Below are 25,819 nucleotides of genomic sequence, written 5' to 3' on the forward strand. Positions count from 1 at the left end.
AATGATCTGTCGCTACTTGTTACATCACAACATTAAAAAAACAAAACACCAGCAGAACATTTCAGATCGCACGCTGAATGACGTCACTTTCGAGCAGTGATGTAGGCAGCAGTAAACGGCTGGTCCTGCTATGAAAACCAAGCCTGGCATGAAGGAAAGTACACACTTCGCTCTCAAGACTTTCTGCACACGCTCCTCTTTCGTCCTGCCCTCACATGCTCCATATTTGGCCCGTAAACATGTGACTACATGCAATATGTGCAGCTTTTTGCATCCTTATAAAACCGAATATCCCGTGATTTCTCTCTGTCGGGCGGTTTATGCGTGATATAGAGGTCAGTAGCTCTGCTGCCCAGACTCAAAGCTTAACCTCCATGTCAACGTCAGCACGTTTTAGGGTCACTAGAGCAGGTCAGCGGGACGCTAAAAGAGTTTTCATGTTTCTAGAGCTTGAGTGTGCTTTTAATCGGCATTAAATCTTCAATGGAAGGAGAAGTGAAGTTAGTCAAATATTCTTATCTGGTGTCTGGCTGTGAGGGCTGGGGATGTTCTTTAATTCCCTCACAACAAGTTCTGAAGCATAGACATTGTATTTCATTTGAAACAAAGTAAAAATAAGCTGTCATTTACTTCTAAGGCATAATTTAAAGGTGCAGTGTGTAATATTGACAGAAACGCAATATAATATACACAACTATGTTTTCAGTGGTTTATAAAGACCTTACATAATGAACTGTTATGTTTTTATTACCTTAGATTGAGCCATTTCTATCTACACACACCACCGGGTCCCCTTACAGTGAAGCCGCCATTTTGCGCCGTCATGTTTCTACAGAAGCCTTAAACGGACAAACTGCTCTACAGAGCGCTAGCTACTTGGCTCTCTCAGACGACATCTTTGTCCTGTGTCGGCCACCGTAGGGTGAACGTTGGGCGGTTGCAATTTCGCAACCTCACCGCTATTTGCCGCAAAAATGTACACACTGCACCTTTAACTATCATGGAACCTGTTTGCTGTTAGTATGTAGCTAAGCTAACGATCACATGATGAGCATAAAAATGCAAAGCACTCTCAAATATTGGGTAAAATAATAATTTTATAATTATATTTCATTAGGGCAAGAGCACTGACGGTGCGAGGACCCTTTTTGAATTGCTCAAATTAATGTTTTATTTGTATTTTTCAGCTATGAATGAAATAAGTTTATAATCGCTATACGTTTATAAAGTTTCTCTCACTTCAAAATGCATTCTGGGATTGCCTTCTCTACAAAATGTTACATATGATCCTGCCTTAGAATTTGACTAAAATATCGTAGCTTAAATTCAGCATTATTTTTTTTAATCTTTTCTGTATTTTATTTTCATATTTTATTAGATATTTTTTTATATTTTATGCATAAAAATAGTGTTTGTTATATTTTTAATTACTATGATACACATAATAAATCATAACTATGATTAAAACTACTATTATGAGATCTGTGAAGCTGCTTATTTTACAGACAATCGTTTAATTGTTCTAACGCATCTCTTTTTTGTTTTGTTTTTCCTCCATAGATTGTGTGCTTTCAAAATGTGAGCCCAAAGGCGACGTCTCCAATCAGAAAACAGGTACATAACTTCAAAAGTGTTTGAAAGTTTATGTACATGGTATTTTCTTGCATCTGATTGGCCTTCAGTTTCATCACAACCTAAAGAAACATCCCAATGTGCTATTTACTGTTTCTTTAGTTTTTCTGCTCAATCCATTTTGGCTTATTTTTTGTCTGTGCATTGTCATGAAAGGAAAGACATGTTTTGAGGTTTCTTGTCTCTGTTTGATGTTTTGACTGGACGTCTCTTTCGGCAAAGGAAGCTCTGCAAACATCACATCTGCTGGATAAACATCAAACAGAGACAGAATGTGTGACGTTGTGTATACACAGACTACCGATGAGTGGAACGATGTGAGGATGGAGAACAGTTGTTGTATCCTCGATTTGAACCCTGACTCTGATCAGCATTTTGTCCGTTAGGGTAAACTTTTGTCCTTGTCCGTAATGCAGTGCAGTGAGAACGTCGTCTCTCCGGCCATGATCGGGAGCATGTGTTGTGTATGATACACATTCCTTACATCTCTGACGTGTCTTAGAGTCAGGAAATCTCTGCTCCCAGAGCCACAGAAATGTTGACAGTTCACACTTGCGGGGTTAAAATGAACCACATGTGCGCAATAGGGAGGAATCTGCCAGTGTTTGCAGAGCGAGACATCCAGCAGTTCTGTCATGAACACTTTTATGGCCTGTGCTTGCCGTTAGGAAGGTTTTACTACCCTAAACTATGCTTCTCCAAATAGCCAGTCCATACTACTATAAAAGTAATAGTATCCAGCGTTGGGGAAGTGAAACTGTAGCTTGCCAAGCTACTCGTAATTTGAAGTAGCTCTGCTGGTCAAGTTACTCTTGATAAAGTAGTCGGTTGATTTTAGTAAGTGGCGTATAGAATGTTATTTATCTTTTTAAATACGTGACTATCAGATGAAATAATGTATTATTACAAGCAGAGCAGTATAATTACCATAAACAATGATTCATCTTAGTAACTTGAATCTTTTAAAATGTTATTTTACACTCAATTCAACTAATAACACCAGAAACGTCATAGGCGGAGGGTGAACCAACTCCAGGGTAAGGCAAGATGCGCTTCCTCCTTAAAAAACAAAAACATTTAAATAGAATGTCATGAAATCATTACATGTTGCCTAGCAACAACCTACACATCCCAGCATAAAGGCTCCCTATAAAGGATTTGTTATTAAAGCAGCTATGTTCTCAAACCACTATCATTTGTTCAGAAAAGCAAGCATACTGTGATTTATCATGGCAGCCAATTCGAATAATGACTAGCCATTGCCTTACCTAATGCAGCAAAACAAACGTTTTATTAAAATTCTGACTGTATTATATATCACAAAGAGCGCTCCCTTTATAATCACTAAAAAGCTGTCACTCATCTCAGTTCATTGCAATCTCAAAAAGTTTCGCTATGATCAATGAAACTGACTGCACATTGAATCTCTTTAGCCTATATTATACCATAAGGTTAACTCTGCATTGGTCACTATCGCCAGCGTTTTGAGTGGTTTACACCTGGTATTAATGCGTTTGGTTGATCAAATCACAATTGTACGACTCTAAAGACAGGTGTAACGTTTTGAGCTTGTCCACTTTCGACCACTTCCAGAGGTAGTTGAAAACTCATTCGACCGGATTGCTTTTGTAGTGTAAACGCTCATGTGGTCGAATGTGTTCCACAATAGACGTCCTCCTCTCCGCCTACTGACCTAACAGGTAAACATTATGGGACACGCGCTAGCCAGACGGGATTTAAACTTTGTCGGCTGAAGACAAGTTTGGTTTAAAGTAGGAATGCACCGAAATGAAAATTCTTGACAGAATACCGAACGCAGTCCATTTTTTTCCCATTTATTCTGCCAATTTTTTCACCATTGCGTACATTAAATAGTAGGGCTGTGCGATATTGAAGAAAACTGCGATATGCGATATCCTTGTTAAATAATGCGATATTCGATATGCGATACAATATTGCTTTAAGTGAGTAAAATAAAAAAAAATCTTTCCCCAACTGATTGATATCTTTCACTTAAAGCATAACCGACTGTGTTTACATGAATACTCGTCATGACATACAAACATGACAAGACAGACATACAAACAAAGCACAATATAACTTTAATGCTTTACTATTTCACTATGTCACTTCCGAAACTTTGCAGCGTGCAATTGGCCATTAATCCTTTTTGCAACATGAAAAACAATAGTTTTATATAATGGATTAAATAGGTAGTAGACTCGAAAGCGAGCCAAGACCGCTCCATTTACGATCACTAAACGCTAGGGGTGTGACGAGATCTCGTGCCACGAGAAAGCTGAATAATCGTTCAAAATTTACCGATTAGTTGTCGATGGCAATGACAATAATCGACGATTAGTCGATTAATCGTTCTAATAATCGTTAGATTAATTGTAGATTTGTTGCAGCCCTAGTGTGAGGGGGAAGTTAGGAAAGAATATGCCAACACTACATTTACATTACGCCTCCACTCTAGTTTGGCTTTTTATAGAAATAAAAACAATTTAATTCCGGTGGAGAAGTCACTTCAATTCCATCTGCTCATTCAACACGAGCAGTTCGAGTCGTATATAGTGCACAGCACTGATCACGTGACGAGAAGACATTGAGTGTGTTACGTGTTAGTGAAGCGCTCACATTGAGCGTGTGTTACGAGTGTGTTGCATGTTCGGGGACTCCATGGCGGAGGAGCGTTGGGCAGCAGAAGCGTCAGACTTGTATTTGAAAATGCGCGTTCAGCACCACCAGTACTATTCCCAGAGTACGCACAATCGCCAAATTCAAAGTGAAAGTAAACGCGATTTCAATATGTTACCGCTGTTTCAAAGCGACTCCCTGAGGCAGGGAAATATCTCCCAATATAAAAGCGATCATCATGCTTGAAGAAAAATGTGGTCTCTATTTGCACTTTGAATATTGAGTACTTTGATTATGGTATTATGGTTATTGTTTTGCACTTAATATCTATGATCATTTTGTGGGAAGGAGTTCAGTTAGGAGGTCAAAAGAAGCTTGTGCAGTTCTAAGGTTAGAAGAGACAATCATACAGGAAAGAAGCCAGTCAGTTGAGTTTTTGGCTAAACCTTTACAGTGCTAGTTGACTTTTACTGCATATGATAATTCATACTCAGAAATTAGAACTGAAATGACATTCATTACAAGATGATGAGTTAAAACATTTTAAATGCACCTACAAACAATTTTTCTAGTCATACATTTCATCATTGAGGATTTCTTAAAAATTCTATGTAAAACTCTCATCTCGTCTCGTTCTCGTGAACCCAATCTCGTCTCGTCTTGTGAGATAAGTGTCTCGTCTCACCCCTACTAAACGCTGTCTCTGTCAGTTCATCGCAGTCTCACAAAGTACAAAGTTTAATGAAGCTGCTAACAATGTACAATAAATATCTTACCTTGTGTCGATTCGTGTCTACACTTTGTTTGTTTGTTCATGAGAGGTTTTGCGAGCCTGTCACCGCTGCAGAAACGCGCTGTAAATGGATACATTTGACGTTCTACAGACACAAATATGCACTGGAGCATTTGCCAATATATTATTACAGTATCAACTGAGGGTGCTCTTGCTTTCAAATGAGGGTGCTTAGAGAATTCATCAGAACAGTGTCTGCAAACGGCCATTTTTGCATCTATCTCAGACACTTTAATGCTTCCACACTTCCAACATGTTTGCTGCATTTATAAGCGTAGGCGCCTCCAAAAAAAATGCGTCATCAAAAAACGTAATTGTTCGGTTAAATTTATTTGGACTTTTCACTTATTCGGCCGAATAATTTTATTCGGGGACTTTTCGGTTGCCGAACATTCGGTACATCCCTAGTTTGAAGATGAAAAACATACCAAGCACAATGTTCTCTCACCATTCCTGATTTCTAATGGTGCATTCTCACCGGACGTGAATGACGCGATTTGCGCTAGTGATTTACATGTTAAGTCAATGCAAAGACGTGAATAGACATGCTGCGGTGCGATTCGCACGAATGAGGCGGTGCGAATTGAGCGTTTGATGCGTGATTCGCGCGAATAACCAATCAGGAGCTTGCTCTAGTAGTGACAACAATGAGGAGAAAATCTGTGTATTAATATCTGGTTCAGACAATATGATTATCACTTTGATAACATTAAATGACATGAAAAACAACCCAGTCTCTTTTTGTTAAATGCAAGTTTATGTATGATCATTAATACAAAAGTATATGTAAAGAAGCTAAAAATGAAATAAAGCAAACAATTCAGTCAAACATTCAAAGTCAGCGCTAGTAGGCTACAACTCTAACGTAAAGTTAAATAGCCTAAAAATAAAACCCTTTGAACCCTTTGCCCTCAGCCTAAACAATTTGCCAGGGAACAAATTATAGATCCATGAGACCAAAGATATCCCGTTACCAGACGAATTCTAGTTCGAGACACACCACAGAGACATCGAGCCAGCGGCAGACATCAGAAGGACTAGCCGAGGAAAGGCTGCTCTCGCCGGGGTTAACGAGCACGGAGCGCTGCTGATCCACTGGAGCTCACAACTGTACAATCTACAATCCGAATACACCAGATAAAATGTTCAAATAGGCACTCTTTTTATAAATAATCCTCAGATTTGAGCTTTAAACAACTACATAATCGCCTGAAAAAGTCTTAAAACGACGTTTTGTCACACATTAACAGTAGATTTTAACAAAAAAGACGTGTATTCTCAATGATACAAGCCGGCTGGCAGAAGCCCCTCCCATGACGCGAATTCGTGTCTGTTGTGAAGCGAATTTCACGCGTGAATGAAGCGAGTAAACTCATAATGTTCATGTGTCCAACTTCGCGCGAAAAGCGCAAATTATTTGCGTCATTCGCATCCGGTGTGAATGCTACATAATGCATACTCACAGCGTTCGGCTGGTCTTGCGGCTGTCTCCCTCTCCTCTCTGAGCGCATTCATATGTAAATAGCTTAAAGGTCCCATGGCATGAAATTTTCATTTTATGAGGTTTTTCAACATTAATATGAGTTCCCCTAGCCTGAATATTGTCCCCAAGTGGATAGAAATGTTGATCGGTGTAAAGCCGAGTTCTGGCTGTCTTTCTCTGCCTTTGAGAAAATGACAGGCCAGACTAGCCAATCCTGACGTCTCCTGTTTTGACGTCCAAGCAGGAACGGTTACCGCCCTTTCCCCCGCCCAGAGAATCTGGCACGCCCATGCAAACGCTCGAGAGAGATCATTACTTGTGAACGAGTGAATGCTGGCAGTTTCTCAGTGTTTGGATGTACAAATGAAAACAGAAGTCTTTTTTCAGTTCCTTCTGATCTGTGATCATTGATTTCTTATGTGTAGCTGATTATTTATTATTCGTGCACACAATGCGGCTTCTCTCTCTGGACAGAACGGTGTTTTCGATCTTGTGAGTCAGTGTTTTTGTACGTCCTAGTCGCGTCTATCTGTTCTAAAATGTGCATACAGTCGTTTCTGCTCAACATAGAGAGCCACAGCTTTAGAGATAAACCTCACACACACCGAAGCTCGGGCTGACCGGTCGGCCTCCAACATCCCCGACCCCCAGTACTGCATCTGGCCCACAGCGGAGGCGCCTTACGCGGCGCGAGATAAAGCAGACGGGGGGGTAAGCGTGAGGGTATCCGGCTAGGCTAGCCAGCTATCCCCACAATAAACTGGATTACATTCGATTACTGCTGTTGTGTCTTTGTTTGCGCTGTGTACTCAATGCGCGTCACTGAGGCTTTTCATATGATAGGAACATGTCTAAGAATAATGCTATTATCAACACTTACTCGTAACTCGTTCGTCTCGACAGCTGTAATGATACTTTGCATGTGTTACAAAGTTGGTAATAATGATGAAGACGGACTCGGTGTGACTGGAACTCGTGTTTATTCAGAACTCTCAGATACAAACACAATAAACTCGCGCTGACTGACAGCGCTCTCATAACTCAGTAGTTACTATAAATAACTTTGTTAGCAATCGCTCCGTCTCCGTGATGTCCGGTTCGCGAACGAATCATTCTTTTGAACCGGTTCTTTTTGGTGAACCGAATCAGTTCACCAAATCGGACTGAATCGTTCTAAACGGTTCGCGTCTCCAGTCAGCGCTGATCATTTACTAAAGTTACTAACTTTCTGACATGAGTGACAGTCCCTCCGACTAGAAATAGACTAATAACCTGAAGTATATGCTGTAACTACAACAGCACTGAACTGAGACTGACAGAACTGATGTGAAGTGAACTCAGGTCTATCTGTCTCTCTGGCAGCAGCTCGTGAGCCTGCTCGCCCCCTCCGCTCATTTAAATGCAAAGATGTCAGCCAATCACAACAGTGGGCGTTTTTACTGAAGTCTCACAGCAGACACGCCTCTTGAAGCAGGGCTTTCAGCCAGAGGACAAACATCAGTATAGAAAAAATGCCTTTTATTTCTAAATTATGACATTTTATGATGTAAAAATCATACTAACAATATAAGTACACCTCAGGAAACATTATAAAATAATAGAAAAATGCCATGCCATGGGACCTTTAAGTTTATTTTGTCCATAAGATTGAAAGATCTGAAAAAAAACATTTACCCACCCATAGACCATCTCCTCGAAGAAATCAGGACAGAAGTGGTCAAAAGTGGACAAAAGAGACGGATCAAAGCACCAGGTGTAAACGAGTGTCTCCTTTGACAACTTGTGATCTGATCGAGCAAAACGCATCTAAATACCAGGTGTAAACAGGGTCTTAGGGTGTCTTCACACCTGAGCATTTGTTTCGGAACATGGTGCGTTTTCTCCCTTGGTTCGGTTCGTTTAGGCAAATGTGAACACGGCAATCGTGCTCCGATCCTGCCTGAACGAGGTGGTCTTGGCCCGGTTGCAAAGAAACTTGGGGGTGGTTCGCTTGAGGTGTGAAAGCAATCCGACCCAACGGACCAAAGGGTATTATAATTCACAACAGGAAATGTGCTATATAAAAAGCAGTAGTGACAGATTCTGTGAGTGAGCACTTTAGAAACTCTGACCAATAAGAGGACAGTTGTACTCGCATGTGACTTGTGTGGATACATTTTGGTACACTTTGAAAGGTTGTCTTGTGAAAGCGAACTAAACCAAGAAGAAAATGCAACAGAACAAACAATCTATAGGTGTGAAAACACCCGTACACACGTCTGATTGGCCATTGAGTTCAAGAAATCAACAGATACGTTTGTGATTGGCTACATTGCTAAACGCTACAAAACACGTTGCAAATATAAACCTTTGATGCTCTCAAGAGTGCAAACACCAAATTTGTTCCGCCAGTATGCTATTATTACAGACAAAACTGATCCTAGACCAGCAGTTATGAACAGCTTTTCCCTCTTAAAGCAATCAGAAGCAGCAGCAGTCAGTGGTTTGAGTGAGAAAATTACAAACTAGCCTCAAGTCCATGTCCAGACTAAGGCCCAATCCCATTTCTACCCCTTAGCCCTTCTTTCCCCTACCCCTTCGTTTTGTCTCGATTCTCTTTTGGTTGGAGTGGTAGGGGTAAGGGGAAGGGCCAGATAGCCCTTCAAACGAAGATTTTTCAGGACCACACTTCAAACGAAGGGGTATGAGGAGTTTCCCTCCACCGACTCCGTGCTGCATAGAATGTGTGTATGTTGCCACTCGGGATCGATCACTTGCGCGTCGCCTGGCTGCCAGTTTCTCTGTAGCTTGCTAAACGCACTATTTGATTGATTTGAACACATATTAATAAATAGTTTAAAAAATATATATCTGGTCATCCTTCATAACGCAGTCGATATACATATCGTCTGTAAACTCTTGCGTTACCAAGTAGGGATGGGCATTTCAAGCAAAAATTATATTCGACGATCGCTGGGAATTATTCGATTTTTATTCGAAAATCGCAACTCCTCCCCCGCATGCACGCATGTAAAGGCTACACGCGTATAAACAGAGAGAGAGAGGGAGAGAGACCATTCACGCTCTCAATCTGTAGGATAACAAACTGTTTAATTCATTAGGGAATAGGCTATATCAACTCAAGCCATATATTTATTGTAACATGCTGAAACATATGACTGTAATGTGACATCGCCACAAGTTACCTGATAAATGCCACAAGTCTACAGCGTGCGCGTGAGACGATGTGTTATTCTTCTGTTGTCTCAGGGCGTTTTAACTCTGGCATTTTTGTTCGGAATGGGGCACGGTTAGCATGAAAAATTGCTAATGTGAAAGCTTACCTACAGAGCTTGGTGTGCACTGAGGTACCGAACCCGAGAACACACAACCGGAGTTCGGTTGCTCTCGGAGCTGTGCCACGATTCACGTGAATGTGCAAATAACACTCGGGTGCGCACTTGTTCTGGAAGAAAGTAACCAGCGCATGCGTTTTAGCCGATTACAATGTCATTAGTTCAATAACATACACGTAAGAGATGATAGTGTTGATGATTTACCCTGGATACGATCGCGAGAGCGAGCCTGCAGTGTATTCGCGCATAGAGTGCAATCAGGTCAGCAAATTAATGGCAATTCACCGTCTCCTCAAAAGAGTCTGTTTGCAAGCAGCAAAGCCGCATTCAAGCGACACACATACGGTAAACCCAAGTGTCGTTTACTCAGCTGCACATAATAGCACCAAATTAATTGAAAAAAGCCCATATTGACCCGCGTTCTGTTTTCTATCACGCCCGTGCACGTTTGTGATGACGTAAGATGAACGCAAACGCACCAGGGTTCAAGTTGAGTGTGAAACCAGACCAACACTGCGGAGGCGGAGGGAAGAATCAGACTCGGACCGCAGCAAACGTGTCCAGTATAAAACACCCTGAGAGCGGACTGGCAGCTTTAGGTGCGTTATTGGCAGCGCCTCTGGTTACATGAACGCGTCAGCACCACATCAGCACCGACAACATGGGGATTTTTTTTGGACGATAATCGCACATACTATTCGATATTCTATAATTAAATAACTAATCGAATATTCGAAAATCGCGACCCATCCCTATTACCAAGGCAACGACCGACTTGACATATAACGTATGAACATTATCGCAGCACCACAGTAGATAACGAAACCATATCCGTACCGGCCGGCTCGGATCAGCACGGAATGCAATGGTTAATAAACAAAGAGAACACTTTGACCCGATGGAAAAGCGGCTTCACTAGGCTTGTATCATTTTAGGAAACTCTGGCTTATACGTTTTTGAACTGAAAATGAGAGCCGTTTTATTAAGTCCAAATACAGCGCAAAACTCTGTTGGGAGTGAGTAATTTGTTAAACGTGCTCGCGCCTGATATAGCCTACGCACTTCATTTTGCTGTTTATAATGGTTAAATGTCACAGGACAATAATAAAATAAACGGGGTATGATGACGTGTAATGGTATAGTAGTGGTGTCCCATTTCTTAGGGGAATATTTTCACCCCTACGCCTTGGCACTCTGTTTCAAGGGGCAAGGGGAACACGTAGGGGTAGGGGAAGGCGAAATGGTATAAAATAGTATTGGGATTGGGCCTAAGCCTTGCCCAGCCGAATGCCTTGTTCGCATTGTACGATTTTGGGTTGTCCCAGGCGAAAGATGACCAATCTTGGCGATTTCTGTGGTCGTTCCTCCTATATGGTGGTCCTACGTCAAACAGCGAGAGAGGTCCAAAGATGATAACGGTCATAAATTTAGCATGGTCATCTCACAGTGTGTTTGCTGCTACGACCTACGTCTACTGACTAGCCAATAAAAGCATTCAATAGCCAACAGCCAATGAAGACAATCAAAACGTCATGGCACTAAAACTTTAAACTACGTGCCTCAAGTTCCATTTCAAAAATTGCCATGCCAAGTTGTCCTCTTTTTCCCTAGCCATGACCGGGTCCATATTCTCCTCTTTCTCTTTCTCCTATTTTTTTCAGCGCGCACAAAAAACATTTGTCAAAGTGCAATTCATCTCGCTCTATTTGTTTGCCACTAGTGCATCCTGAAGATGTTTTATTATTCTATACTAACTTCATTTCATTCATCATACAGTCTAGTCTACATACATGTCGTACCCAAGTTTATTAGATCCAGTGTGATTTGTAATGGTCTGTAGCAGGCATTACACAAGCTCCGCCTATTTTTGTTCAAACTAAATATTTTTCTATGACAAGGGCTCAAATAAATTGGTGAATTGTGTTTGAACCGGTTCTTTGAAATTGACTGTTGAAGTAGATAAAGGACAGTTTAGGAGAGCAGGTTTCTTTTCTGCCTCAGTTCACTCATCTCTAACTCTGCGTGAACAATATAATGTGACATAAATCAGCAATGTAGGGTTTTGCCACGCTACAACACCATTTGCCTGCAAAACGTGTCTTGTTACTGGAAAAGTTGCATTTATTTTGAAGAGCATTTATGAAAAATGTTAGGAAAATACAATGAACCCGTTTCCAAAAAAGAAAGGAATGATTGATATCATAAAAAGAGGACATTTTTTAGACCTCATGATGAGATGGCGTCTTCTTGGTAGGACTGTGACAACACAGCTGAGAGTTTGATGTGAACGGGGCTTTGCTCTATATAGTGGAAAGTGATGCATAATTCACCCACCATCTGTTGCATTATTTCCTGCAGACATTTCTGAGCACTCGGATATGTTTTGCATTTATAATAAAGTGGTCTTTTTTGGAATAATAATTGTACAGTTTCTCAGCTCGAACATGCAAATGGCACCTGAAAAACACCCTTCTTTGTGCCTTAGGCTATGTTTTTAATTGAATACTAAGCTATGTGAAGCAGTATGCAATGGCAAATATGTCAGTATGCTACAATGTTGTCACATGACCTTACTTTCTTTCTGGAAGTGGTTTCCAGTCGTTGTCTGTGTAATTAACATTGCAATTTGCACTTTAATTGAGTGTAAAAATGTCTAATCAGGCGTTTCTTTTATTGGCATACTTGGCACACAGGATACTTGCCACAGATGGTAATATGATAGTCTTGTATTCTGAACATATACATTGTGTTTAAGTGATTTGTGGGCAAATATATCAGCTGTTGTGATGGAATGGAGAACCACCTAATTGTTTGCACACTGTACACCCTTGTTTTGAACGATCTGATGGTTCCGTGTTTGATGATTGGCTGCTGCTGAGCTGTGCTTGCAGCTGATTGGCTGATGGAGCACCTGTCTGTTTGATTATTGGGTGAAGCAGCACGACTCAGCTGCTGTAATTTTTCACATTCTCACCTCTCGGTGTCAACCAGTTTCCGAACATGAGCCCCCAGCAGGAGGCATTCATGACTCCGTGCCAAAGAATAACTGCTGTCTCTGAATATTTAAAACGAAATGGCTTCCAATAAGAGACTGAGCCACTTGCGTGTCTTGTTGGTTGGATTTTACTGCAGTACAGAGTACAGTTTCAGACAATGCCGTATCAGTTTAATGTTATAAATGGAGTATTTATGGTACAATATAGGCTACACATTCTCTCACAAACATCCTGACAGAAGAGTTGCTTGAGGCCTGCAGCTGTGCTTTCTATCAATAGACATCATGACCCACCCCATCAAAGACTCTTGCCCCTCTCAGTACCCACAAAGCACATGACCAACAGATACACAAACATGCTCTTCTGACGTCACAGTCACAGGAGATCACTGTCCAAACAAGATAGGCCTGGATCAGAGCATTGCAGTCTGAATACAGACCTGAATCTCCACAACTTTCACCAAAATAAGCTCGTTTTTTTCTTTTGTTACGTTTTAACACTGGAAGAGTGATTGTCCTGAGCTGTAACATGAGCAGCAGCAGACAGGGCAAAAAAAGGTACATTTCCCACTTTTAAGAGTCTGTTTTGAAACTAATTGGGCACTGGTGGTTTGAGTGAGTTGGTTGAATCTAGGGATGTGCGGTATACTGGTACTGGGAAAATACCGGTACATATTTAATTTCAAACGGTACGATTTCGTTTCAACCAATGACGTTTAGATTTCATAATATTTGCACTATTACATTCGCGAAAGACATAACCAACTGTGTTTATGTGACTACTCACTAAAGATGGAAATTTTTAACATAATTTTGTGTGTATTTGACTAAGGAAGAACAACTTATTTTGGAATGCGGGAGCTCTTTAGGCTTGTGTGTTTGTTGTTGGTATGAGTGCAAAGAAAACTCTCTCTCTCAAAGAGCTCCCATCCCATATGTATTACGAAATGCTATACAATTGCTTGCATGTTCAAATTGGCGAGGTTTAAAAAGACGTGGGCAAGTGATTTCCGTCAGCTGTCCCGCAACGGAAGCAAAAGTGTTGAATCTGAGCGCGCAGATTGCTTTTATAGTGCATGTGCGATGTCTTTTGAAGCCAGAAGCAATTTGCTCATTTTGAGAGCTAGAGAAGAGTTTATTGCTGAAATTACTTTGCACAAGAAAGTTTCCAAATTACTGATTTGATAATCGTTGTTGATTCATTTAATAATAGACATTTGCCTTCATTTCCTGCTTCATAAACCCCAAACTTGCGAGAGTGTAAAATTATGCGCAATACCCGCGCCAAAATTCAGACCCTGTGTGGTATCGATTTAATATTGGTACTTCGGTATTAGATTGTGGTACCGTACCGAAGACAAAATTGTGGTATCGAGCCACCCCTAGTTGAATCTACAATGAAATATTTGCAATTTATTTGTATGCTGCATTTTTAGTGATGCAACAATTTTTTTTATTTATTTTGTGGTTGAAGAAACAATTTAATTGGTTGCATATAACTCTGAGTTTGAGTGTTGGTTTATTAAATAATTTTTTAATTAAGCAATTAATTAATAAATAAACATTATTTTTGGTCTGGGTTTTTGGCTAGATGTAAACATTTTGGTTTTATTTTTTTAGCTAAAAAAACTGCATTTCAGTGCAGCACTAGTCAGAATACACACTAAAAAAAATGACTTGTTGAATTTAATCAAAAAGGCAGCGTCAAGTTAGCCTGGATGCCAGCCGGACTTAGCCCCGCCCACAATATTTGACGTCGGGAATTTCGGTCTGGACTTGATCCGTTGTGGAGCAACTATGCCCGAACAGAAGCTGTTTGGACCAATGAAATCAGGGCGGGCTTTAGACGATGATGGACATATGATAAACATTAACGTAATCATCCACGTCACCAAAGAGCGCTTGGGTTGAATTTGATCTAATCCTAAACGGAGAACTTGTTTGTATATACATTCACCTTTACTATTTCTTTCCGAAATGATGATCGTGTTGGTAAGAACTCTGTGTATCCTTAAATTCTTTTTTACAACACCGGCAAAGATCGTAAAGATTCTACTTCTTCCAGCGTACGTTCAGACAGGGTTGCCAAGTTTTCACAACAAAACCCGTCCAATTGCTACTCAAAACTAGCCCAAAACAAGTGGTCAAGTGGTTCCACGCAACTATATTGAGTAATTTTTACAAATAACAATTTCGTTATATGAACAAAAGAAATTCAACTAAAGCTGACAATTCCTTTGATTTAAATACAAACCATTTGAATTTGTCACGGTTACATAATATTTATATGTGCAGTTTACTTAATAATGTTATGTTAAATTAATGAAAGTTCATTATGTTAGATGGATCGATTTAATTTACCTTTATTAAATTAACTATTTGCTCTGCAAGTGTAGTAGGGAACTATTAAATAACAAGCATATTTTTGGAAAAAAATGCAAAAATAACTCATTGGACAAACTTAATTTAATTGAGGGCTGGAATTCCATCCCATAAATGTGTGTGTGTATATGAGTGCCCACAGCCTAAACACAGGCACCACTCTTCTGCATAATGGTAACCGCAAAATGACAAACTCCTCTAAATGTCCAACATAACTGAACATAACACTAACATAAACTAACAACATCTTTCCCTTTACTGAAAAACACATAGATAACACTTTAATCCCTACATTTACTCTCCTAATGCAGTCCCTTCCACTGCCCAGGTTGTTCTTTTCACTCAGCAATGTTAAGTTGACCAAACAAACGCTTAAGTAAAGCTGACAATACTCATTTTTAGTTGAAACGGCTCAGTAAGTTTAAGTTCATGTTGTTACATGAGTTTAAGTAATGTGAACAAGGATGATTTGAGTGCATGACTAATTTTAATTTTTTTTGATTATTTTTAATTTTTTTTATTTTATTACTTATTTATTTCGTTTTATTTTGTTTTATTTATTAAATAAATATGAATTATTTCAGCCTTTTTATTATCCACCGGGCGACAAACGAGTCTAAATGCTTAGAAAAGTAAGTTCTCCTGTCTTAAAGGTGGGGTAAGTGCTATTTCAAAACTCGGGCCGAGTACCAAAACAAACTTATAGCCAATCAGCAGTAAGGGGCGTGTCTACTAATGACGGGGAGAAGAGATTGCTCAGCGCACGTCATTATTCAAAAGACACGACACAGGACAGACATTAGCCGAGCGACGACAGAAAGAGAGCGAGATGGCAGATAAAAACAAACGTGGAAGAAAAGAAGGCTTACGATCAGCTTTCCAGCGCTGGAGAGAACTCAAGGAGCTAAGGCCGAGGTTGCTTTATTTCTTCTCAGTAGGCGAGTAACATTGATTTTGTTTTGTTTCACGGAACTAATATATGCTTTTGCTTGAATGTGCTCGTGTTTCATGTTTGCTTGCTTGTCCATTTGCGATCGTATTGTCGTTCTGTAAGGTGGAAAATAATCAAAGATATTTGAAATAGAACAAAATCATCTGCTTTGCTGTTAGCAGCCATCGTCGTGATCAAGATATTGAAATTGACTCAACCCCCTCCCACTTAACACCATCAGAGGGGCCAGTTAGAGTTAGAAGAACAAAAGAATGGATGGCCAAATGGTCCACACCTTTGATACAATGGGGGAAGTTTGGTCTGATTGGTTATTTTCAAATGTCTTACGGTTTGGTCTGATTGGTCAGTTTTAAAAGACATATTTGAATTTGGTGACAGGGAAAAGGATAAAAAAGGATTTCAACTGTAGCTCTTTTGGATTCTCTGGCTTTCTCTGGAGAGAGCTGTTCTTTAGCTCTCTCTCTCTTTCTCTCTCTCTCTCTCTCTCTCTCTCTCTCTCTCTCTCTCTCTCTCTCTCTCTCTCTCTCTCTCTCTCTCTCTCTCTCTCTCTCTCTCTCTCTCTCTCTCTCTCTATCTCACAGGTAACATTCTAGGCAGAGGCCTACTGAGCATAATTAAAGGTTTATGTTTACATCTATTTGAAACAATTTTAAGTGTAACCATAACTAGAATTTGTGTTTCCTTTTAGAAGAGATTTATGTCTATGATGTAATTGACATTTTTCATTTACTTGATTGTTAATAAATTGTTACATTTTGATCCTTTCTGAATTAATCTGTAATTATTAACTATCTCCAATGTGGAACGGTATAATTGTAACAAAGGGTTAAAACGGAACGATCAAATGTATGATTAACTATCAAATATAGATGACCAAACAACCGGTTAGGATTCTCTTCTAAATGCGACAACTATGATAAATGGAGTCAGATAAAGAATATTATAATCCAATCCATTCTTCCAGCTGAAACACTGAACGCGTGCGGCCTTCACCGCGGTTCGCTACCGATCCTTGGAGCGAATTCATGCGGTCTTACAGTTCACTTCAGCGATGATAAGACCCATTCTTTTCCACACCGTATAAACCTCCTCCTCGCTGTCTGTTTCAAGCGTCAGCTCCCAAAGTGTGTCCGAAAAGTAAGATAACATACTCCTAATGTATGTTTGTTTCCTTTGGTTCCTCTTTTCACGATCGATATAACCCTCTAATTTTGTCATATTTATAATATGTTCATTAGTTGGACTGTCGTGCCCGTGCTATCGAGGTGTTTGTGTTTTTGGGATGTAGTAAGGGAGGAGTTTTTCACTGAACATTCGACCTGGATTACCATAGTAACACACATTGCTTTCACTTATTGGTGACATCATACCCTGGCACAGCAGATTCCGCCATACTCGTTGCCTGGGGTTACGTATGTGTGGGGCGGAGCTATCAAAATAGGGGCGTGTTTGTTTTGGTGATTTGAAATCAATATCGGTTACCAGAAAGCACTTACCCCACCTTTTAAGCTGTATGCCTTGTAACATTGATGTCCATCTCCTAAACAACATTTACTTCAGTTTTACACCATTTGCACAAACCCAGTTTGTTCAAATGAAAATAAACACACAGTTATGTGCTGTGAAACTGCTTTGAGATTTCATTGAGTATTTTCTTACGTTTATGAGATTTATAGTTGTGTGTGTGTGTGTGGTCTGTCGCATTTTAAATTAAGAAAAGAGGGGGAAAAGAGTGGGATAGTACAACATAAGGTACTTAAAAGTGTTTATGCTCACTGGATTACAGTATGTGCCGCTGTGGATTAAGGCTTAGTGTAGGCACTTGTGTTGCACTTTTTAAACTGTTTAGTCTCTTCCTCTTTTTTATGAGTTGTAACGGTCATAACGGAGCCTCTGGAATTTCAGTAATGGAAAACTCAGTCAATCAGAGTCACTCTGTTTATTTTTATGATTAGTCATATTAGCTCATTAGCTACATTATCATTATTTCAAACTAAAAGGTGTGTTTTTCCTTCCCATAGCCCTATATGGACCTCAAATCATCACTGAGACAAGATGATCTGTAAGACTTAAGGATTTCCAGTTATTTCGGTGTCGGACAGCACATGGATGTGATTATAGATGGACACAGAATTTGGGTGGGAGGAGGAGTGGGTGAGGGACAGGCGTTTATTATGTTGAGTATGGGGATGAGGTGGCCAGAAGAAGAGAATTAAAGGAGGATTTGAGGAGGAAGACAGTGGTAGAGCAGAGGCCAGTGTGAAAAGAGAAGAGCTGTAGCTCAGACCCTGATCAGAAACTCAAATTGCTCAGGTGGGGAAACGCTTGATTGAGACTGATGAGCTTCTGAAATAAAAAGTGCTGCTCTGAGGTCCAGAAGAAAGATGAACCCTGTGACTAGTGAAGTGGTGGGTAAAGATTAAAGAATAGGTATTAATTAAAGAGTGGGAGAAAAGTACGATGTTTTCCTCTTTCATTACTTTTAAATATGATATTAAGCCTTTTTTCCTGTTCCAAGGGTGAATATGTATATAAATATATGTATGATTGTGTGTGTGTGTGTGTGTGTGTGTGTGTGTGTGTGTGTGTGTGTGTGTGTGTGTGTGTGTGTGTGTGTGTGTGTGTGTGTGTGTGTGTGTGTGTGTGTGTGTGTGTGTGTGTGTGTGTGTGTGTGTGTGTGTGTGTGTGTGTGTGTGTGTGTGTGTGTGTGTGTGTGTGTGTGTGTGTGTGTGTGTGTGTGTGTGTGTGTGTGTGTGTGTGTGTGTGTGTGTGTGTGTGTGTGTGTGTGTGTGTGTGTGTGTGTGTGTGTGTGTGTGTGTGTGTGTGTGTGTGTGTGTGTGTGTGTGTGTGTGTGTGTGTGTGTGTGTGTGTGTATGTATGTATATATATTAGGGCTGTCAAAAGATTAATCGCATCCAAAATAAAAGTTTGTGTTTACATAATATATGTGTGTGTGTACTGTTAATTATTATTTATATTTATTATAGATTATATAAATGTATATACAGTATATACATGCAAATATTTCTGAAATATAAACATGAATGTGTGTGTATTTATATATAAATAATAATTAACAGAGTACACTACACACACATATATTATGTAAACACAAACTTTTATTTCGGATGCGATTAATCACGATTAATCTTTTGACAGCCCTAATACATATATGTGTATGTGTATGTGTATGTGTATATATATGTGTATGTGTGTGTATATGTATGTGTATATATGTGTATAGGTGCAGGGCTTATCCACTCAGCATTTTCACTGGCCAATTTTGTTGCTGGGAAATTTGTTAGTGGCTATGTAAAGGACCACTGTACACACTCAAATCATGTCTACATGAAATGTATAACATGACAGGTCATCAAATAGCTCTGATAAGGTTGTGTTTAAAGCTCCTTTATCTAGACAGAAACACAAACAGTTGCTTGTCTGATATAAATAAGATTTTTTTGGTGTAAATATAAATTCTCAAGCAATATTCTCATCAGTGTTCTATCAGCTATGACATTTAAATCTAGCATATTTTGTGTATGAGCCCATACAGTAGTCTTGTGAAATGCATATCAATATTTTCATGTGAACTGACAGTTTATTTGATTAAATATCAAAAATCTAAAAGGTGTGCATAATACCTGACACCCAGATGAACAGTTGGTTTTTTGACTAAGTCATTCTCTTCAAATGCTACTGAAGTTTGCAACGTGTATTCTAATGTTGTGTGTAACTTTAGAATACATCTCGGCATTGTAACTTGTTTATGAGAGCGCGTTCTGAACAAAACTCCGGCATTTCATCGATGAAGGGTAATCTGAACACCTCTGATTATTAGACATAGCATTCATAAGCTCAGCAGAATCGCATTGAATGGCGGGTGTTAATGTCAAGCCCTCTGTATGTGTGTGTATATGTGATGTATACACGTATATTATATAAATAATATATTATAATATATATATAAGTATTGTGTATTTATAATAGTTTTTTCGTTTTAATTGTGAGTTTATTAGCATTTTGTTTTGTTTTGGTTGTGGTGTCAATTTCATTCCCAACTCAGGTGTGTCGTTTGTTTATTAGTGTCATCAATGTAATCCATTTAACACATCCAACATAGTCTAGTAGTCGTCCATTACGTAACTTCCAAATACCTGTCAGAAAATGTGTAGTCAGTAGGGGGACGTCTGTCGGCTCTCACAAAATGCTGAGGAAAGGATGTCTAGTATTATTTCCCCCCACTCGCATGCAGAGTGTCATTATTAGAGACATTTGTTTTGAATTATGACTTTATTTCTAGTCTGTTTTCTTTTGCTCTCTCAGTCTCTCTCTCTCTCAGAAGATCCTCTGTGTGTTGCGTGAGCTTCTGGTTTTCTCTACCCTGTTATTAGGGGGCCTGACCTCAGAAAGGCTGGCAGGGAGCAGCCAGATGAGAGAGCAACATCAAATGCTCTCTGGCAGTGTGAACGCACATGGAAAAACAGATGGATATGAAATGTAAAGATGTTTGCCCTCTGAAATGATATTAATGTGCACATCTTTGCAGTTATGCGTCTCAAGCAGAGGTTGCGCTACAAATACCCATTATCCTTCGCTTTTCCCTCATGCTCTAATCTTATCCGCCACTGGAATTTATTTTTATCTTTTGTTCTGTTCTCGCAATGCGAAAAAGGCAACACAGGGCTCCAGAGTGCGACTAAATGGTCGCATTTTGCGACTAAAATTTGAGAGTGTGCGACTGAATTTTAAATCCAGTCACACATGTGCGACCAGTAAATTTGCCTGCTGTCGGTACTGGAGAAATTAAGAAAATACACTTACTAATTATAATTGATAGACTTTATGTCTGGCAAATTCTATCTTTGCCAGCCGTTTCTATATGAGATAATATTAAACCATTTGTCCCTGATGCATTTTTGCTATTCGCAATCCAGAAGAGAGAGAAAGCGAGCTCTCTCACGTGGAGCTTCGGCGAACACAACACCACAGTCAGCTTAATGAGTGACGATGGCCAATAACTAAACTAAAGTTTAGTCTGCTTAAACTTTAGGGATGTGCTGTGATATTAATCTAATTTTATTTTTGATTTTGGCTTCCAAGAATTATAAAATGATATGAGGTAAAACTATTCGTAAAGTAAAGCCGTGTTCAGTCGAGCGCGACATCCTTCCCTTCACAGCCTTGCGCTGTCATTTCTCCTTAAACCTAAACTTAACGTCAGATCAGTGATTGTTGTAAACTGCAGTCTCTACTGTTGCTAAACTGCGGGATGTGTTTGATAATAAAGAGCTATTAAATGCACAATAATCCACGTAAGAGACGCTGTTTCCAACTTCAAGGCGGCGTGTGTGCTGCGAAATGGACCAACTTGCACTTAATATTTTAGGCTTCGTGTGCGCGTCTAAACCATCAAATAAACAAAAAATAGCCGGTGTCAAAATGACCGGATTGGAGAGTAGTTATTTTAACAGTTTATATCTTAAATGGGCGTAAATAGTTTGGAGAAATAGGAGAATATGATATTATTAGTAGTTCTACATTCGATCGGTCTTAAAGGGGCAGCGTCTAATAAACCTGCTGATGATTGAGCCATTAATTCGAATCGAACAAAAGGCAAATAGAAAACATTCACATCTCTTGAATTAATAACTTTAGCTTTTATAAGCATTAATCTATCAATTTATACAGTGAAAACTATGCAACGTTATTTTACATTTCATTACTTTATTAGATTTATTTGTAGGTTTGTTCTTTACTGTAATATTAATGTTAGCAGACCTTCTGAATGCCTGCACACTGGTCCATTTACAAATAGATGTTTTATATTTTTGTTCAAACTTTGCGGTTTCTTTTGCTATAGATATTTTACTTTTCAGATTATAAAGCCATGTTAATTATGTTCTTAATTATGTTTTTTTTTTTCCATAAAAAAATAAAAATAAAGTATAATAAAAAGAACCGGTAAGAATACTGTTAAAGTACCGGATCGATAAGCAGTATCGGTAAGAGTAGTAATACCATTAAAACCTTAACGATACCCATCCCTATTAGTAATACAGTGGAAATTAGTAGATTTGGTTAGCATGTTGATTTACGGTGTGCGCCCCTAAAATTTCTGGTTGTGCCCCTAAAATTTTCAGTTGGGGGCCACTGTGCTCCTAGTGAAAAAGGTTAGTCTGGAGCCCTGCAACAGACTCGTTTAGTGATCTGATGACTCAATTTAATGAACATTATCTCATGAATTATTCCACAGGACTGAATATCTTACTTCTCTCCCCAAGTCTTCAGTCTTCTCTCTCGGTCTGTTTTTTTTAAAACAATTTTAGGCAATTTAAAATGTTATTTTCTTGACTTTTAATCCTGATTAGCATCTTTTATATTACGGGCCTGTTGAATGCTTGAATCTGATTGGTTGATGAACGTTCTAAGGTGTGCAATTATTTTCAGGAAAACAAACGGCTAAAGTAGTTTCAGGCAAGTCTTGACCGCATTACAGTTCCATATCACTTCGGCAAATGTGTATGAGCATGATCTCGTGACACCATTACTACACAGCGCTGAGAGATCCAGTGAGAAAGCTCTTTAATTCACCTCATAATTAATAACATCGATACTATGAGATGTAGTTTAAGCGTTCGTCGCAGAACTCTGTTATAAACCACAGATATCAGATCAAACAGCGCTGACGTGGAAACCAGGAGAAACATTGAAACATTCAGGGGTTTCAGTCCACAAATCATAAACATACACCATTGATTTAGTGTAGTAACACCCCATGGTATTGTGGAAGAAATAGTCGAATGTTTTTATTTATTTATTTTAAACATTATTCATCTCAGGGTGTACAACCTTTTGAGAGTGAAATTCAAGCACTTTTAAAAGCTCTAAATATTATCCCATTTTAATATTATTTTAATGTGATGATTTGTAAAACTAAAAGTTTAAATGTGTAAGCCACTTTGTGGCAAACAAGCACTTTTGTTTAAAAAAGACATGAAATTACCACTATAACCAGTAGATTGCAGCAGAGGAGCACTCATTTGACTTTCCACTCCTTAATATATGGAAAAAATGTAGGAAGTCACAACGTCACATGAAAAAAACTACTAAATAAATACTTAAAATTGTGCCTGAATTACACAGAAAACAAGTAAAGAGTGCTTGTTTTAGTTCAGTTTGATACTATAGCAGAACAATAGTATTTAATAAGAATAGAATATTTCAATTATCCCTATAAAAATGAGGTTTTTGCACATCCCTGTTGTTAATAAAAGTTAATTTTATCTGCATATCAATTCAAGCTTGGTGCTTCACTGTTAAATCAACAAAAAACAAACATGTCATATTATTAGTAACTGCACTTATTAACACAATAATGCAAAACAATAGTAATTTTATGATTCAATGAACTTTATGATAATTTTTCCTCCAGCGCCACCATCTCTAGAACTTAGTGGCACCAGTGCTACTGCTCTCAAATGTTAGTCTGAATCCCTGTTTTATCAGTAATATAGTTTAGCAACTTAAAAAAAAAACATGACATTTCTCACTAGCGAGGTAATAACGGCACTGTTTTTAAAGCAGACAAACTTACAGTTTAGCTACTAGTAGAGACACTGCTGTCGAACACTTGAGACACACATGCTCAAGTAATTCACATATTATTAATAAAGCTCTCTCTCTGTCTCTCTAATAACTGCATTAATAACTGCATTATTCTGCTGTCAATGGCTCAAGCCACTAGTTCTAGCTCTTAAAGGACATTTTGGAATTAGCAATGGAGGCTTTGGATGAGATGCGTAAGAAATAAGTCCTGCACACAAGCATTTGTCTCGAAATTAACAACATCTGAACAATGTCTTGCGCTGTAACCACAGTATAAACAGATTAATTGAATCAGGTCTGTTGAATTATTCGAAAATAACCTTGGGTGTGCATTATTTTCTAATAATTAAACGGCCCGTTGTCAATTATGTAGAAATGTTTCTGAAGCAGGGAAAGAAATAGACAAGATACCTTGTTTTTTACCATCACAATGTCCCAAAAAATTTTATTAGCTGTTAATGTTTCTGTTAAAATTTGCTAAATGATGGATGATTGATGGTTAAATGGTGGTTTCAAGTTAGTTTGCATGTGTGAGTGGAACAACAAACATATCATATGAGGGAATTTGAGAAGAGAAAGACATACAAGATGTGTGGGGAAGCACTCATCAGTAAGGAGAAGCGGGTATGACTGGTAAACAGTAAACTGAGCACTGAAGTGTGGGAAAAAGCAGACAGATTTGAGCGAGAGTGAAGGATTGCAGGTAGTTTACTGAGGCCTGAAGGTCTGTCAGTGTCACGAATGTGACGGGCACAAGTGACAACTGCATTCATCACTGTCAACTCACTGTCACCAGATCTACTTTCTTTCTTGCTCTTCCTGTCCATTACGCTGTCTTGCTTTCTACAACACCTGGCTTCCTTCATTTTCACCTTTAATTCCGGTAAACAAGGTCTTCTCATAGTTTTGCAAGAATTAATTTATTCCATTATCTGATGTATTTATGAGTGAAACAGGATATTCACTGTCAAATGTAGGGTGGGACGTGATTTTATCCATCAGGGATTCATTGGCTCATTAAAAGTGGTCTTTTAGCCAATGAATGAAACTCAGGTGATTGGAGGGGAGCGCTTTAAAGGGAATTGATTGGTGACCGAAAACCAAGGTGGAGCTGGTTATTACATTACCATTCAAAAAGTTGGAAACAGTAAGAACATAATCTTTAATGACTGATCTTTCTGAAGGATCATGTGATACTGAAGACTGGAGTAATGATGCTGAAAAATCAGCTTTGCATTAAATATTATTTTTAAATTGTAATATTTCACGATATTTTTGTTTTTACTGTATTTTTGATCAAGTAAATGCAGCTTTTGTGAGTATAAGAGACATCAAAAACATGAAAAAAAAAATCTTCCCAACTCTTACCAAACTTTTCAATGGTTGTGTACATTTGTGATAAAATGGTGTTTATTGTGTTAGGCCGCGTTTTTTCATGCGTCTGGTTGGCGTATTCAATTGTTTTCAATGGGAGCGCCGTGTTTTTGGCGCTGAGCGAGTATTTCACGCTCAACGTTTTTTACTGGTCGCAGAGAGTTGAAAAATGTTCAACTTTGAGCAAAACGCAGCGCTCATCACTGTCACTTTTCACCCAGCCGTCCAATCACAGTGAAGGAGGGGCGGGACAAATACAACACCGGCCAATAGGGCTGTAAAAAAAGAATTCGAAATTTGAATATTCGTCGAATTTACAAAAAAAAATGCACATTCGAATGCAAAAACCATGCATTCAAATTTTTGGTAGAGGCGCGCGAGACATTACGATGATGGAACTGACGTGGTTTGTTTATCCAGTACAGGCTGTGTTGTTCTTTTGAAAAAGGCGGAAAAAACAGTGAGGACTCTGAGTCAAAGAGAAAATGTGCGACAGCGTATACAGTCAGACACAGAGCATTGCAGAACAAGGCAATCAGGGCTTTGGAGCATGAGATGGATTTAAATGAAAGAGAAGATACGCTGTCTACTGACGAAAATCCTCTCAGTTTGTGGCAAAATCATG

At 39.0% G+C, this 25,819-nt stretch overlaps 2 protein-coding genes across 4 annotated transcripts in view; both read left to right on the forward strand.

Moving 5' to 3' along the window:
• Positions 1 to 25,819, forward strand: part of LOC307133915 (counting factor associated protein D-like) — a 536,798-nt gene that overhangs the window by 462,974 nt on the left and 48,005 nt on the right. The window lies entirely within an intron of this gene.
• trioa (trio Rho guanine nucleotide exchange factor a) overlaps positions 1 to 25,819 on the forward strand; it is a 194,813-nt gene that overhangs the window by 27,794 nt on the left and 141,200 nt on the right. For all 3 annotated transcript variants that reach the window (XM_079829211.1, XM_079829212.1, XM_079829213.1), the window contains exon 2: positions 1,561 to 1,614. In XM_079829211.1, the coding sequence (XP_079685337.1) occupies positions 1,561 to 1,614 (54 nt within the window). The remainder of the gene's footprint in view (positions 1 to 1,560; positions 1,615 to 25,819) is intronic.

Source organism: Gobio gobio, assembly GCF_949357685.1.
Source record: "Gobio gobio genome assembly, chromosome: 11".
In the NCBI taxonomy this organism is placed as follows: Eukaryota; Metazoa; Chordata; class Actinopteri; order Cypriniformes; family Gobionidae; genus Gobio; species Gobio gobio.